Source organism: Psammomys obesus, unplaced genomic scaffold (genome assembly GCF_907164565.1).
Source record: "Psammomys obesus unplaced genomic scaffold, mPsaObe1.curated_primary_1811, whole genome shotgun sequence".
NCBI lineage: Eukaryota > Metazoa > Chordata > Mammalia > Rodentia > Muridae > Psammomys > Psammomys obesus.
This window is the reverse complement of record NW_026590503.1, coordinates 2,206,555-2,223,733: the sequence shown is the minus strand read 5'-3', so window position 1 is coordinate 2,223,733 and position 17,179 is coordinate 2,206,555. Positions and strand designations below refer to the sequence as shown.

The following is a 17,179-nucleotide window of genomic DNA, read 5'->3' as shown; positions in this document are numbered from 1 at the left end:
CACAGGGTCAGGGTCTGCACACAGGGTCAGGGTCTGCACACAGGGTCTGCACACAGAGGGTGCACACAGGGTCACATGGGCCTGTAGCTCATCACCTCCATATGGCAGTGTCACTGCCTGGTATCACAACTCTGGGTAGATCAGTGTGAACCTTGTGGCCTCTGTATGCAGCACAAGACTGAAAGGACAGCGGCGAAGAGCTGCTGGCTGAGGTTAGAGCACTCTGCTCCGATAATCTGGGTTTTCGCCCTTCCTGCCCCTCTCTGCCTGTAGGTTTCGATACTTAAATGGATGGTTTGGCTCTGCTGAGCAAGTCAGGGGATTTGGAATCACGCGCATAGCAGCTCACCTCATTTTGTCTGCTCTAAGGGTATTAAGGACAGAGCTTCCCTTTGTCCTTACTGTTTTCCTGGTCAGATGATGGTAAGAGCAATTTAAAACACAATAACGAGACTTAGGGAGGGGCAGAAAGGGGCCACATGCAGTTAAATCAATGGCTTGTTGGGCGTGGTACCCAGTTTCCCCTCAAGGTTGTCATGGCAATTCTGTGCTTTTATATATTTGTTCCAAGCCTGTGCCTCAGAAGGGATGAACCCTTCCTAGGGAGAGAGGACGGCTAGAGGGTCTGTGGTCGCCATCAACGTGAGAGGGCTGTGATAGCAGTGGCCGTCTCAGTTTCCATCCTGGTGAGGATCTCCAGGTGACAGCACCTGTGCTCTTCCTTCTCCGCCTGCTGAACACAGTGCTCTTGAGAAGGCCTGGGCTAGGAAACCTCTCCACGGCTACCTGGGCTAGATAGGCCCAGTCACCATCCAGCTACCTGGTGCAACGTGCAGGCTTTGTTTGTTGAGTAAACGTATTGTGGGCTTCTGTGCGCTGGGTGGTTTCAGACAACCAGAAAAGGCTGTTGAGCCTCAGTGTTCTGAGCATGTGAAGGGAGAAAGACGACACAGTATTTAACCCATGGACCAAAGTGTTTTCAGAGGCCAGAGATGCTGGCTAACTGGAGGAAGCTCTGATAAATTAGTTAATTACCACTCTCAACATGAAAGGCATCCCATAGAATTAGAAGTTAATATTGACTATTTGGTCCAAATTGCCTGTTTTCTTGCCACCTGTGTTCTCGTTTAAAAGAATCCATGTGTCTGACACTTCTCTTTCTATCATTTTAATGGTAACCTGCCACTGAATGTGTCTGGAACTGGCCTCATTGCCTCGGAGTAGCGTTCAGGTACTGACACTGCTCGTTTTATTTCTTCATTTGTTCAACAAGTGAGCACTGCCGTGGGCTCTTCAAACTTCTGGGGATTAGTGTTAAGACACACACATTCTCTCGGTGTCTAAAACTCACATTGCAGTGGCAGAGTAGCAGGGGTAGGTATTATTCTCATAGAAAGATACATGATTGCTTTGTGTCAGGTAGCTTAAAATGTGTGAGTGGATTTTATTCTTAATCCCAAGGAAGTAATATGTTAGCATTAACTGGAATTAAGAAGAGTAAGAGGTGATGCCATTTTCCCCTTAGCTTGCTTATCTTAGAAAGAGAGCCCATGAAGGGAATGCTCTAATCACTCTGTTGTTGTTTGCTTTTCTCACTGCTCGCGGCTTTGCTTTGTCCAGGAGAAGCTGTGTGGGGTCCGAGCTGGTGGACTGGCTTCTGGAGCACTGCCCTTTTGTCCAGTGTAGATCGATGGCCATCGGCGTCTGGCAGCTCCTCCTGGATATGGGGATTATGTCGTCAGGTGGGTATTTGGTCATTGAAGACACAATCACGGCTCTGTTAAATGGCTAGACCAACACACACTTGATCTTCCAGATGTTATAATCTGGGTAGACATTTTTTTTGAGGGTAAATGTTTACGTACTTCTTGTCTAAGTCAGAGTGACAGGTCATTTTGGACTCATTTGTCTTCCTCACACGTTCTGTGCCAACTACTAGGTCCTTGTTGGTTGTCCTTGACTTAGACCTGTGGAAGTCTCTGCCTTCCTCTCTGCTGTCTCCTCTGCTCGTGAGCTCGCTTTTGCCAAGTTGCTTCAAGTGAATGGCTTATCTTGATATATTTGGTGTGTGTGCCATTTTAACTGAATGATCATGACGTGTAGATATGTGAGCTGCTTGCACCAGCTGTTCAGTTAGGGTAGAAAATGATGTTTAAGTAGAAGCTAAGATAGACAGCAGCCTCTCCCTTCTTAGTCAAGCGCAGGTAGTTGAAGGGCTGTTCTTTATCTTAGTATCTCGGGTGCTGCCTGGGACTGAGAAGCCCTGGTTTCTCTGGATGATATTGAGGGCCACCACACCTGGTGTCATTGTGAAAGAATGGTGTAGACGGGCCGTGGTTGTAATCATCTTAGGCACGCCCAGAACTAATGCTCTCATTTAGAAAGTCAGCTAACTGTTTTTGAGGAGTGGAACTGTTATTGGCTCATTGACTAGCACTGGGTTTCTAGTTAGCAACACATTCTGTGAAATGCCTTTTGGAACCTTCTCTTGCTTTTGATTCCTTTAAAATGGGATTTCCCCACATTGACAGTGTTGGTGTTTTGAGTTAGACAATTCTTTGTTGTCGGGAACTGTTCTGTACATAAAGGATTTTGGCAGCATTTCTTTTTTCCTCTGTATGCTGTAGCACACCCTTTCACTGTGATTACCGAAAATATCCGTAGATGTCAGATGTTCCCTGAAGCAGGACCACACTCATGCCCAGTTGAGAGCCACTAGTTTTGCTAACTGAAACTCACTGTGCTTTATCTGTGTGGCATCGCTTCATTCTCTGTGAGTGGACATTGCTTTGACTAGCACTTGTCTGTGAAGGAGAAAGTGCAAGGTATTTTCGAATGTTTCGGTCAAAGCTCAAGCAGTGAGATTGACTAGCCAGTTCCTTTAGTGGTGTTGAGGATGTAAGCGTGAGTAAAGTTCAGGTGTACGATAACAGTCTTGCCTTGGGTTTTCCCTAATTATTGGCTTTTCCGTTTGTTTGATTTATGACTCTAAAACATAACACTTTTGTTTGTTTGCTTCCAACAGTGGACCAACATGTATACTTTCAAGATAATTATGTTTTCTACCAGTTTTCTTCGGATGAATGCAGCTACGTGTACTGTGAATTTGAAAGGGAAGAAGAATGGCAGAAGGGCGTGAGGCTGTTGCTGCAGCTCGTGCATCTCGTCCCTGCGAGAGCTGGCACCTGTGGCCTGTGAGTAGGCAACTGGGAGCACTGGAAACTGTTCTTTCCTTTACCCTGGGACCATGCTCTGTGCCTTCAGTCACTGCCTTGTTTGAGTGGGAGGAATGCTGTTTGCAAGTTCAGAAAGGTAAGACACCTCGCTGCAGACTCATTCTGGTGCCTGCGTGACTCCACTGCGCTCCTGACACGGGGCCTGCTTGTTCCACCAGCTGTTCTGTGATGCTTCTAATGAGCCAATGATCTAAATCAGATATAAACATATGACTGGGCTGAAGATGGAATGAAATAATAATAACTCACACCGCACCCACCGTCTAAGTCGTGACTGTGCAGAGGGGCTCGAGGCCTTTCTGAAAATAATCTGGAAGCAATATTTGGCACATGAAGACATGTGAATCACTACCACATGAAGGTGGTGAGTCCCCGGATAGTTAAACTTAATTAGCAGTGGCCTTCTTGAGTCATGACATGCCTTGCTTGTCCGTGGTGACAGTGACAAGCTTGTTCCAGAAGGGAGGTGCAGACTGAAGAGCCAGCTGCACCGCTTAGACGTAGAGCTCTTCAGGCCTCCCAACGCTGCCCCCGCTGTTGGCTCTTAAGGCAGGGGAACTGTCCCTTACTTCTCAGCTGACACTACAGCTTCGGAGACATGCGCTCCTGTGGCCGTAACAGAGCTTTCCCTTATTAGCTAAAAGCGACACTGCTGGACAGTTAACGTGGACCTTTTGCAAAGGAAAGTCTTATACTAGTAACACGTTTCCAATAGAAAGGCTGGGCGTCAAGAATAGAGTCCATGTCAGGCACTGCACTAAACACATGGCCTTACATTTCCTGCCTGACTTCAGAAAGATACTTTAAGACAGGTACTGTTAATCTCCATTTCATGAGTGAAGAAACAGGCTCAGATGTCAAGTATCCTGTCCAGGGTCACGCAAGTGGCGAGTGTAGTTTTAGAGGTAGAATTTATACTGTATAGCTTTGCCACCTCAGCTCTTTACACCACCATGACGTGTTCTTGAAGTTATTGAGTCGTCCTAGCACCCCTTTCTGAGAGTTGTGGGAGTGTGAAGACAGCTTTGAAGTGATTATCGGCTTGTCACCACCACCGCTGACAGAGGCCTGCAGCAGCAGTGTGGACCCCAAGGCTGGATCAGCGTCACGTGGAATGTCCTTTAGTGCAACATTCTCGGTGTTGAGGTCAGATGTATCTAGAAGAGGTGTAGGCACTCCAGTAAGTCCCAACGACTCTCAGAAGGAGCGACGTGCATTTAGTCAGACACAGCCATGATGACGGAGGAGCCCTGAAGGACTGCCAGTCTCTAACAGCCACCTTCTACCATCCCCCGGGTGCTCCTGCTGGAGCTGTGGAGATCCCGGGTCGTGCTCAGCCTGAGAGAGGCAGGCGGGTGGTGAATAACCTTGCAAGGTATGGCTTAAGCTCCTGTCCCTCCCCAGTGAGTGAGACAGTCGTGTGATGAGCAAATTCTTAACCTGCCCTAATTTTTAAAAGTGGCAGTTATTTGTAAAAATTTAAGCCTTAGTATCAATTCCAGATTGCTTCCAGTCTTTTGTCATACTGATTACTGTGGCTACAAATATCAGGTCCTGGGGTGACCAACTCTAGAATGTCATGTTCATCAAGTTTTGTCCATTTGGTCAGTCACTAAAAAATGGTCATTGAAGACCTAAGAACCTGTTTATTCTTATTATAAGTACCATGCATAGAAGAACAAAGTTGCTAAGTCATATTTCTCTTCTAGAGAGAGGAGATATATCCTCCCTGAATCACAACTATGGGCCAGCTTCTGTGCAGCAGTGGAATGCTTGTGGATCTCTGAAAGCCAGGCTTTGAGCTAGCCCACTCAGAATAAAGGGTGGTCAGAGAAGAGGTGCCCAGGACATTGTCCCCTCTGGCTGAATGGCCATCACACCTTCCCTGGTTCCTTCACATACTTTCCTTATAATTCTGGCTTTGACCTGGAAATCTCCATGGTTTCCACTTTCAGCCAACTTGGACTGTCATGTCCTGCTCTGCTCCCTCTTCTGCCTTTTTCCTTGTTAAATTCTGCCCAACCCCCAAGGGGGAGCCCAAGTCCTACCTTGCCTGTGAAGTTTTCCTGATGGCCTTGGATGTGTTGGACTTGGATTTGGTAAAACACTGCTCTTGTTGGTAATGATAATTTAAAGATCCATTCTTCTAAGTCATTCTTGGGCTTATGTGGTTTTGCTTTTATTTCTTATAACTGAAACGCCCTCTGAAGTCCTTTTGCTTCTTGTTTTCCATTTATGAGCTACACCCCATCCTGAGGTGCTTTAAATAACCTTTTGATACATGCAAGCTATTAAGGTCTACCTACGCAGTTCCATGATAGGTCCCCCTAATTTCCATCCTTTGTAAATGACTTTAAAATGATGCCAGAGGCCACTCCGTGTCCTCTATGGACAAATCTGTTCTCTGTGTGTTTCTGAAAAGAAAAATAAAGGCAGTTTTATGACTTAAAAAGAACGTCTACAGCAGGAAGAGGAAGGAGGTGTGCGAGCCTGCTACCCACTCTGAGGAGACAAATATCTGGCTCTCAGTGAAATAGTCCTTAATCCCCCAAAAGAGGTCATTTGAAAGGACTGAGTTGATTGTGAGCATATACAGTCTCAGGGAAAGAGACTAGTTATAGCGCCTCGTTCAGACAGAAGCCTAGGTTAAGTTACCCAGAGTGTACTTCTTCCTAACGCTCACTTGTTGTTTTTGGTGGGAGGGGAGGAAGGGAGTGAAGACTGAGGACTGACAGCTTCCAGAAAGGCGGCCTAACAGTCCCATTAGGCTTGCACAGTGGTTCTCTAGTAACAATCCGCTTGAGAGCTGATGCTTTGCAAAGCCAAGCTCACCACGGCTCTAGTATGATACCTCCCGGCTTCCAAGGGTGAAGAGGCTGGGCTCCGAACAGTCTGTCATGGACCCTTGAATACATAAAGCCAGAACCTTCCAGTTACATTAACATTTATGCTATAAAAGACTTGCTGAGGATTGCTAATGCTCATCTCAGACTATGCAGAGGTATATAAAGAAAACACAGATTTTTGTGGTTTTTTTTTTTTTTTTCTTTTGCTAGGGTATCTGGTGTCTGTTATCTCCATGAACGTTTCTGTGGGCAGCCAGGGAGTTCCTACTTTTGCTCTAATATAGTAAAGTTATTCAAATACCGTGTCTGCTTCTTTCCCTGCTCTTCTGCAGGACGCTCTGGGGATAAGGTGGATAGCGAGGGGCCACTTGGAGATGTAGTTTTGCCTGTTGGAGAGGAGGCTTTTTCCACTTAAAGCTTCCCTGTGGTGACTGCAAGCCTGGGTTGCTAAATGAAGTGGCTGACTTGCAGTCCTGGCTCTACTGGACTGGCCAGCATCTTCGGCCTGCTGACTCCTGTTCTTTCGAAGGCAGCCACCGCACATGCTTCCTCCTTGTTAGCTCTGCCGTCTTTCTGGCTGAACTGCTATGGGTCCTCTCTGGCTCTGTGGACTCTGTGTTCCAAGGCAGCTCGGGGCCTTCCTTGACCCTGAGGAGATGCCCTTCCAAAGACCAGTCAGTTCATGCGGTAGAAAAGAGCTCATATGTGTAAGACCTTTCCATGTGTGGACCAACCAGTGGAAGCCCATGTTCCAGTGCTTGGTTTGGGCTTTCCACCCACCTGGCGCTCTGTGGACTCCAGTACCAGGCAACTGGGGACGGCCCCTGCCCCCATGAGGACACGAGAGGAAGCAGCCCTTCTTCATCTCTAATCTTGCCTCACGTTGCCTCCTGCTCTTGCCGGCAGCTTCTTTCCTCACCTCGCCTTGCTCGTTCCGGGGCTCCCTCCTGTAGACCCTTGGTGTGTCCCGTTCCCTCCTCCTGGGAGCTGTAACAAACCGCCATCTCATAGAGTTATTTTCCAGATCTGCTGGCCTCTGTTTATTCAGGTGGGCCATGCCTGACTTATAGTAAAACACTTTCAAAACCCTGACCTCTAAACACAGTGTTGGGAGTTGAGTCTTCTCTCATCCCTGCTTTTTGTACTTGAGCTGGTGTATTCAGCACCAGCTCCACAGCAGGGACTTCTAAGCTGCAGGTCCTCGCGATGGCGAGGTGCCCGGTATAAAGGCACTGCCTACCTGTAGGGCTCTCTCCTGCCCCGCTCACTCTCCTCCCCTCCCCTCGTTTCTATCCGACACATAGAAGCAGCACAAGAAATCTAGTTTCTGTGCAGTATATGCTTCCTAGCTCTGACCTGGGAGTTCAAGTTCAGGTCTGCCATTCATCTTGTCCCAATCTGCGTTTTGCACTTCTGACTTACCCTAATTAGATTCTTGGGGCATATGGAGAGGAAGAAAATACTGGGTAAACAAATATATATATATTTTGCATTTGGATTACAGGTGAAGAAGGTTTCCATTTATCTCTATTACTCCTGCAGCCATGGAGATGCTGAGCTCCCCAACATTTCCATGGTTTATAGACAAGGCTCATTCCAGGTGTGGGAACAGATTGCTTGTCATTATCAGACCACATCTATATTTGAGAGTAGTACAGGGATTATAACAAAATTTTAACTTTTGTGGTTGCTTGTATTAGCATTTGAAATAGTGGTAGGGATTTATCTTAAAATCCCCAAAATAAAATGTGAAAAAGAGATCCAAGGATACCCAATTTTATTCCGATTTAGATTGGTTTTTATCATTGTGCACCTGGGCTTAGGAAGCCCATGACAGTCACAGTGTATTGCTGCTCAGAAAATGTCTTTTCTCAGCATAACTAGCCATCTAATGATGGAAAAATAGACTCTGAAGATGTCAGCTTGTATTCATTATATTAAAAACAATCTTGCTTTTCTATTTTACTTTCTTTCCCCATAGGTGTTTGCTTTGTTAAATGGATGGTCCTTCCCAGCATGCCAGTGTTCTGTGTAGGGGATGGGAAGATGTTGGCTGAAGCATCTAGACTTCATTGTGAGAGGAGCAAGTTGTGGGAATCCAACATGAGTGGTTATGCTAATTACTACAGACTGTTGAAATCAAACAGGAAAGTCTCCCTCAAACAGATTCGGCCCTTATTAGCTATATGTTTCTGAACAAAAGAAGATTTGCACTTTATCTGGGTGAGGTAGGGAGTAGCTTAAGGATGTGTGAGCACAGCAAGGCTGTTCTCGTTTGCTTTCTATTGTGATAAAACACTCTGGCCAAAAGCAGCTCAGGGAGGAAAAGGTTTGGCTTGTAGGTCCAGTCACAGTCCATCGCTGAGGGAAAACAGGGCAGGAAGTCAGCAGGGACTAATGCAGAAACTGTGAACACTGCTTTCTGGCTTCCTCCCTAGCCCACATTGTTAGCTTTCTTAGTCACTAGTCGGGCCTAGAGACAACGCAGCACACGGTGGTCTTGGTCCTCCATCATCAGTCAAGACACTCTGGAGGACATGGTCAGTGTGGCCTGTGAAAACTGCTCGGTTGAGGCTCCCTCTCCTCATGGGACCCTGGGCTGTAGAGGACCTAGGCCTGGTCTAGCTTCAGGGCTCGGACTACATTCGTAGAGGAGGGATCAGCACCGTGAGAAGTCGGAGAATGCGCTGAAGGATGGAATCAGGATGACCAGTGTGACTCAGTGTGTGGGGGAGCAGAGGGGAGGAGGTTGGGCAGCCAAGGATGGTGTCTCACCAGAGACCTCTGTCGCCCTCAGTTATGGTGGTACACTGGGAAGAGAGCACTATGCTTTGTGTCGGCTTGTTTGTTTTTGTGGTCACATGGGCATGGGTACAGTTTGATGTTAGAGGGTCCAGGGACGAGGAACATAGACCCTGCCATCCCCACATCCACGGTAGAACTCAGAGTTTAGATTTCACAGGCTTTTACAGACCTGCCTGCAGCACTCAGTGCCTTCCCTGGCCCCTGGAATTCCCAGGGCACCTGCTGGCCTGGAGCCTCCAGCAGCCTCACGTCCACAGCCAGGGCTGTCTCCCACTGCTTTCCGGCCAGGGTTCTCTCATGACCACGCAACCAGAATCTCAGTTCCCGTCTTTCTCCCTCTGTTGTTCACGGAGCAGAATGGCATGTTCTGGTAATAACGGGAAATGTGCAGACTGCGCGCTTGCCGCCTTGCCACACGTCTGCTTCCGTTTCTCCTTAATCTGATAGCGAAAACTTGTCTTTCCTGAGTTGCTCTGTTGCATATTTGCATAGGTAAAATAAGAATTTATCTGAATTTTCAAAGATTCCTGGGCAGTATTAAGCAAGCAGGATCCTTCGGGCATTTTACTAACGAGATGGGCAGGGAAAGAGTTTCCAAGTGGGGTGATGAGAGCAGATGAAGAGGAACTAGCGTTGCCTGCTGCTTTCCCAGCTTTTCCAGCCTCTGACCACTAGCCCGCCCCCGGAGCTTCTTCAGCTTCCAGGATGCAAGGCACTGGGGACCCCCTTAGCAGGGAAAGACAGTTACATCTAAACCTCACTGCTCTCGGTAGGCAGGGAGGCTAATCTGGGAATCTGGGGTGTCTGTAGGAGGTTGAAAAGAACAAGAGAGACCGGTCACTCAGGTGGGCTAAAAGGTGATTACAGTGATGTATTTGCGAGCCTTTGAGGGCCTGGCGCAAAGGAAGCAGACTGGAGGAAGGCGTGTCAAAGGGTGGCTGCTGGCAGGACAGGGCGGTGGGCGCGGAAGGATGGATGGCCGCAGGGTGCCAGGACATGTGAAGAAAGCAGGACCGAGGAAGCCTCGTGCTCACGTAATGCACCAGACCTGTGTTTGACACCCGTGTGTGGGTGAAAATCACGCTACCGGACGTGGCACCTAGAGCCGCTTGGAAGGCAGGTGGAGAAGCAAGGCATGTGCGGCAGTGTTCAAAACCGAGAGGCCGGAGGGTTCGCGGTGGGCTCTGAAAAGATCGTGTGACCGAGGGGTGTAAGGAGGCGGCGGGTACAGCGAGCTCCAGGGAGAGCATCGCACTGGCCTGTGTTCTGCGCAGGGAGAAGGACGCTAGTTCTGCCTCCGAGCAGGGTTGCTTATATGGTCGCTTACAGACGTGGCAATAACGTCCACAGCATAGTCCCTCCCTTCCTGAACGGCTTGGCTTGGCCGCAAGGGACGCTGGGAAGTGTAGTCTTTCACAGGAAGCTGTCAGCTTGAGTCTGAGGAGGCTGGAGAGGCACAGGCAGTCGGGCTGTGGAGATGGGCAGAGCAGCCTGTTCAGTTCGCTGCTGTGCTTCGTGGTGTACTTGGTTCTTAATTTCCTGTCAGATTTGTTCAGGTACCGAGCCAGATCATATAAGGCAGGTTTGAGTTGTGTAGGTTATATCTCTTCTCAACACAGCCTTCTTTTTAAGGAAATGTGAATTTTTAATAATCAGGGTTGTGTGAAATACTCAGTATGCAGGGGACTTCTAAGAAGACATGCGAAGATAAGATGCCCGATTTCCTCTGCGGATTTTCTGTGAGGTAGTGGTTCAGGCACATGGCTGCTGCACCAGCAGTTAAGGCACGAGACAAGCTGAGCTGGACTCCACAGCTGCCTTTTGCTGTTCTTGTAAAGGCAGTGGCTTGTATTCCTTCCTCAGACTTGAGGGTCGTGACTTCCTTTCTGAGAAGAGGTTAAATAACACAGAAGCCGGAAACCAGTGCCAGAATGGGTCAAGTAGTTCATCCTTTCTGACGAAGGTCCTGCTGCATTCTGTGGAGCGGGGAGAAGGCCAGACGGCGCCGGCTGACTCACCTCTGCTGGTTAGATGGGAACCCTGCACCGAAGAATTTCTGATACTTGGCTCTATGGCTCAGTTACCAAGACTCTCACCCAAACGGGCTGTGCTGAGAGGGATAGCTTGTGGAAATAGAGCCAGTGTGCAGTTTTTTATTATATTTATCATTAGCTCATTGTCTTTTTGGCCAAACTAGAAAAAAATATGATTTATAAGATTTTTTTTAAAGTAGAGACTTTGTTATTGTGTACATTTGTGTAAATAATAAAGGCGATTTTCCAGAAACCAAATAGCCTTGTACTGCCATGTCTCATTTATTACTTGATATTTGCATAACTTTTTTCCCTCTTCACTTTGGCTGAAAAAGCAAAATTCTTTTTTTCTTCCTTTTGTATTACTTATAATTTCCACCATGGGATTAGGCCTAAAATATACTATTTCATAGTGTATTTGCTTGGGCTGAAACTCAAATGTAGTGGGAAATTTGCATTTCATTGCTTCACGGTTTCATTAGATTCAGGGGCATTCAGCACCTAAGCATGGCGTGTTGGCAGGCCCTCTTCGAGGCTGTATCTATAGATCACGTGTGCCAGCCTTACCCTGTGGCGTCCCCCGGGGAGCAGCGCGAGGTCCCTGAACTCAGGTGGTCCATGTGAAGAGATACTGGATCATGTATTCTAAAGATCAGTTGGCTGGGAAAGGATTGTGTGCCTCTGGCTCTGCCAACCCCGTGTAATTTGCACGCTTGCACTCATGACGTAATGGCAATGTCAATTTTTTGCCCTTTATTTGTTAAGGTTGAAGTTTGAACAACCAGCGCCAAGGAGTAATTCGTTGTTGTTTTCTCAAAGGTCTAACCAGAAAGTGGAGGGTGCGGAAGAAAGCAGCGATGAAATTCTGGCTCGGCTAACGTCTGCGGTAAGACGGTTACCCTCCATGGAAGGGGGGTGATGTGACCGGGTCGCGGGGGGAGGCAGTCTGGGAACAGATGCATACCGTTCTGAAAGGCCCATTGCACAGTAGCACAGAGTTGCTTGTCTGAGCCCTGCTGTAGCTCTCAGTGATGTCACAGTCCGTCTGGTGTGTGTAGCCATCCTGCTATGCCCAGAGCTCCCAGGCTTGGAGTCCAGTCAACCTAGGGACAGGAGGACCCTGCTACCCAAAAGAGAAAATGAGGAACCATGTCAGACAACAAAAGGTGGCGACATTGTTTTTTTAAATAAGGTATTACAACATTGTCAGTGTATTTGGTAAGGCCATTGACAAGAGTGGTTAGTGGCTTTGCTGGCTGCAGGGCAATTTGTGACTTTCTTTGTGGTGAAAGCTGGCTGTCCATGCTAGATTGCTTTTACTCTCTCTCTCTCTTTCTCATTGTGTATCTCTGGAACTCACTGTGTAGACAGGTGACCTTGAACTCACAGTTCTGCCTCCAGAGGAATCGGATTAGAGGTATGTGCCACCATGCCTGGCGCTGTGGCTGCTAATTGTAAAGCTCCTTTTTGACAGCTCTAGAACTCCGGGGGTTTACATCTTCAGCCGTTCATCTTGGCAGTCTCTGGGAAGCTGTCCAGCTTCCCTGGGGACTCTCGCAGGCTGCCTCACACCGCTGTTCACTTAGCTGCTTCTCCTGCCTTGATCAACACCATGACCAAACCCAGCTTGGGAAGGAAAGGGTTGAAGGGTTGATTTTAGCCTGTGCTTTATTGCCCTCAGCAGGGCAGCCAGTTGGGAAGTCAAGGTGGGAGAAACTGAAGCAGACCACAGAAAGATGCTGCTCGCTGGCATGCTCCACCTGGCCCATGCTCAGCCAGCCTTTTTATATAACCCATGCTGTGGCCAGGGCTGGAACTACACACGGGGAAGAGGCCTTTCTACACAAATTACCAGTGAACAAAATGCCCCACAGACTGCAATAGGCAGTTCTCCAACTGAGGTCCCTGCTTTCAAGTGTGTCAAGTTGATAGTCAAGATCAGCCCTGACCCCCCTTAATAGAATGCTAATTGCAGGAAAGGACGCTTGATTGGGTTGCACGTCAGTGAAGCCGTCTGCATAGCACGTGGGACACCAGGTCTTCGCACCTGTGCATAGTGTGGACATTCTTTGCTACCCTGGAATGAATGTAGAAAAGTAATTTTGGACTTAATGTGGTGAGCTTTGATACCGAACCTTACATGAAAGGAAATCTTGACAGTGCGTTAGGAAAACATTTAACAGCGTACTTCTAGGTTAAAATGTAGACAGAAAGGAGTGCCTGTTTTATATAAAATAACAGTTACCATCTAAAAACCTTACTCTGAGCCTACTGCTGTGTGTGTACACCGTCTGTGCATGTGCATACATACCTGTTAAGATGCCCAACAAACTGTGAAGTCGCTGGCTTCACTTCTGGTTTACAAGCAGGAAAGCTACCAGAGGTTAGTTAACTCCACCAAGAAAGCAGAAGCAGAATGACTCCTTCACATCTCCCTGGGAGAAAAGAGGCTGTTATAGCCAGATGCTTAATTATTGTAGTGTGTCATTTATCAGCAGCGTTCGGTACTGTTTATCAGTCCTGTTCGCTGCCTGTGCTGGCTGAACAAGAATAGGGCCCCTACGCGCATATATTTGAATGCTAAGTCATCGGAGAGTGGCCCTGCTTGAGAGGAGTTGGGAGGTGTGGCCTTGTTGAAGGAAGTGTGTCAGAGATTCAGAAGCCCAAACAAGGCCCAGTGCCTCTCTCTTCTTGCTGCCTCTAGACCCAGATGTAGAACTCTCAGCTCCTTCGCCAGCACCATGTCTGCCTGCGTGCCACCATGCTTCCTGCTATGATGACAGTGAACTAAACCTTGAACCTGAGAGCAAGCGGCAGTTAAGTGCTTTCCTTTACGAGATTTTCCTGGTTACGGTGTCTCTTCATAGCAATCAAACACTAATACAGACGTTGGTTATCAGGAGTGTGGTATTGCTGTGACAGGCCTGACTATGCTGCTTATTGGCAGAATGTGGACTTTGGGACTTTGCACTGGAAAAAGAGGTGAATGTGTTAAGCAGGGCTTAATGGGCTGTACTAATAGGATTGTGGAAGACAGGTGCTGAGAGAAATATAGATTTTGAAAACCCAGCTCAAGAGGTTTCAGAAGAAAATATTAGAAAGTAGCTTAGAGACCATTCTTGTAATATTCTGGCAAAGAATGTGGCTGTTTCCTGCCCTGCTTAAAAAAAAAAAAAAAAAAAAAAATCTGCCTCTGGCTAAATTGAAGAGATTTTGGATAAATAGCATTGGCAGAGATTTCAGGACAGCCTCATAGGGACTCTGTTGGGTGTTTATACTGGTCGCTCTTACACAGATCTATAATGAAAAGGAAAAATACTATATGTACAGCTAGAGGAGAAACAGATTATAGAAAATATAACGGAGCTAAGTCTAGTGCAAAAGAAGATTAAAAAGTTTAATTTCATTTAGTCTGACGTCAAATGGAATAAAGGGAGCGGTGGCTTCAGGGCAAGACCCCACCCAGCTAAACTTCCAGTTTGTGAAAGGAATTAAAGAAAAGCTTTAGAGATGAAGAAAAGCATCAAAAAAAAGAAGGCTGTTGAAAATGTGTTTGAAGGAGGAGGCCAAGCTGCAGCTCCATCGAGCAGCAGAACTTGGCAGCTTCAGCCACGTGATTCCGGCCTGAGAGTCAGGGATACGAGAAAGAGATTGTGGGGTCAGCCTCTGTGACTGAGGAGAGCCGCTGCGGCCTGACACCTGTCAGAGGCCTACCTGCGTGGAGACCCCACGATGCTGAACAAACCAAGCCGTGGGAGGCCTGCCACGGAAAACTGCAGACTAGGTGTGGAGTCAGCCCAGGGGAGGACGGCTGCTGCTTGACTGTCTAGCTGGAGGCGGGGACCGGGGAGAGCGGCCTAAAAAGGAGGCAGGCTGAAGTCTCCTGCAGCAGCCAACTTTATATAGAGCATCAGATAATTTATACTCTGAGGGTTAAGGAGTTGTGTGAGTGAGGCTCATGAGGACAAACCACATGTGGCTCTTTCATAGAGGAGTGTGGATAACAAGCTGGAGTAAACTTGCTCCTGTCTGCTACACGAAATGCACATTTTGTGTTTAGCCACTGAGGTGAAGCACAGAAACATTCCAAGAACAATTCTGTGCTTTTGAAGAAACTGAGGTCACAAGGCTCAGGCCTTGTGTTCTCACAAGCACTCAGAGTTCTCACGTGACTCCGTTCTTGGTGTGTTCCGAATGTTGCAGTCAGCAAAGCTGAAAGGGTCTGCAGATGCCTTGACACCAGACACAGAAGTGAAGGATTTACCCAGCTGGTTTCTGTGTGCTTTGGTCCAGTATTTCCCACTATGTTCCTTTTCCTCCCTTTTGGAATAGCAGCATATATCCTGTTCACTGCTGGGAGTATGTGATCTGCTTTTTCATTTTGATTTTACAGGAGATTAAAGGTAAGCGATTGTGTGAGTCTCAGAAGAGACTTTGGACTTTGGACTTTTAAACAGTATTGATGAGACTGTTACAGACTACTTGGTCTTTTGAAGTTGGACTGAATGCATTTTGCATTATGATATGGCCACAAGCCTGTGAAGGCCGGGAGTAGAAAGTAGGGGGTGAATAAGATGGCCCTCATTGGCTCTTATGCTCTGATGCTTAGTCATCAGAGTGGCTTGTCATTAGAGTAGTTGGAGGTGTGGCCTTGTTGGAGGAAGTGTGTCACTGGGGTGGGCTTTAATCAGAAGTCCAAGCCAGGCCCAGTGTCTCTCTCTTCTTGTTGCCTATGGATCCAGATACAAAACTCTGAGCTTTTCCAGCACCATGTCTGCCTGCAGGCATCATGCTTCCTGCCATGATGACAGTGGACTAACCCTCTGCACCTGAGCAAGTCTCAGTTCGATGCCTCCTTTATAAGACTTCACGGACATGGAGTCTCTCCACAGCAATAGATTACCAACTGAGCCAGTGCCCATGGTTGTGCTGAGGTCACTTGTTCTCCTGGGATGTCTATCTTCCTTTCCTGTAAAAAGTCCTGTTCTCGTGTTTCCTTCATTTGGATCCTACTTTATAGGTAAAATGATCCAAAGTTACCACCGTGAGCTAGGTCCTGGTTTCTCATAGCCTGTCTGCTTTCTCTCCCACGCCTTCTCTCCCTCACACTTCTCTTAAAAAGGACTTGTTAACAACCCAGCAAGAGGCAGGTCCTAATGAGAGCCGTTGTCCTGTGGGTGAAGTAACACTTGGCTTACTGTGGAAGGCCAAGGCTGTGTCTTGTCCCTGCACTTCCCTTTGTCTTGTGCCATCCCTTGCAGGGCTCTCTTTGCCCTGTCTCGCTGCATTAAAATACCTGGCATTTCTTTAATCTCTGATAATTCAACCATTTGAATTTGAAATGTTAGAGAATTCTTTTTCTCAGGAGTACCTGAGCATAGTGGTGACGGAGCTTTAGCTGTTGTCATCAGTTTTGTTGGTTTTTGGTGCCATCCTCAGCCCAGCAATGACCGTGTGTGTGTGTGTGTGTGTGTGTGTGTGTGTGTGTGTGTGTGTGTGTGAAATTTCACACTGGCAACATTATATGAGCAGCAATAGCACAGGTTAGATTACCTGGCTCTTTAAGAAAGTAGGATAGTAGAGCCTGTTCAGGGTTTAGGCCAAACCAGCCATGCCAGGAAATAATCCTCACCAGGGGTGGGGTGAGTGCGAATGAGCACAGCCGTGTGATTGTTTTTAAACACTTTGAGCAGTGACTTTAAAATGCAAACACTCATTTCCACCACCCCCCTTCCAGTTGCCCCCCTCTCCCTTCCAGGGATGGAGAATTGGAATGTAGTTGATCTCCTTCCCTACTTCACTCACCAACCTGAGTGAGCTTGTGTATTCAGAGATCAACAGTGAGTCCCCTCCGTACCCTGAATGACTAACCTTCTGTCTGGCTGCCTCTAGATCATACATGTCCCATCGCCTTATACTTCTACCTGTGGGAAATATGAAATTCCTCTTGGGAATCCTCAGTCTGGCTCTGGAGCTTTCAGAGGTGCATTTGACACTGCATAAACTACAGCAGATGGATTGAGCCTGTGAGGAGGTGTCAAGGCCCACAGGCCAGAGCTGGTTTCAAGTAATAGTGGCACCAGTGAAGCTGGGGTGTAGCTCGGTAGTAGAGGGCTGATGGCACATTTCTGGTGGTATTTCTGTTTTTATTTAAGAATCCATAGGGCTTGTCCTACCTTCCCTACTTGTGTGTGAGTGCGGCCTTCTTCCTGCTATAATGTTTAGAGGCCACTGGGCTGTGGCCTGAAGATTTCCGGGG

General features: G+C 47.5%; 1 protein-coding gene across 1 annotated transcript in view; it reads left to right on the top strand.

Moving 5' to 3' along the window:
* The window catches only part of Rapgef5 (Rap guanine nucleotide exchange factor 5), a 194,904-nt gene that overhangs the window by 45,905 nt on the left and 131,820 nt on the right, over positions 1–17,179 (top strand). Inside the window, exons 4-6 of the mRNA XM_055607551.1 lie at positions 1,621–1,742; positions 3,026–3,194; positions 11,740–11,806. Coding sequence (XP_055463526.1) covers positions 1,621–1,742; positions 3,026–3,194; positions 11,740–11,806 — 358 coding nt within the window. The remainder of the gene's footprint in view (positions 1–1,620; positions 1,743–3,025; positions 3,195–11,739; positions 11,807–17,179) is intronic.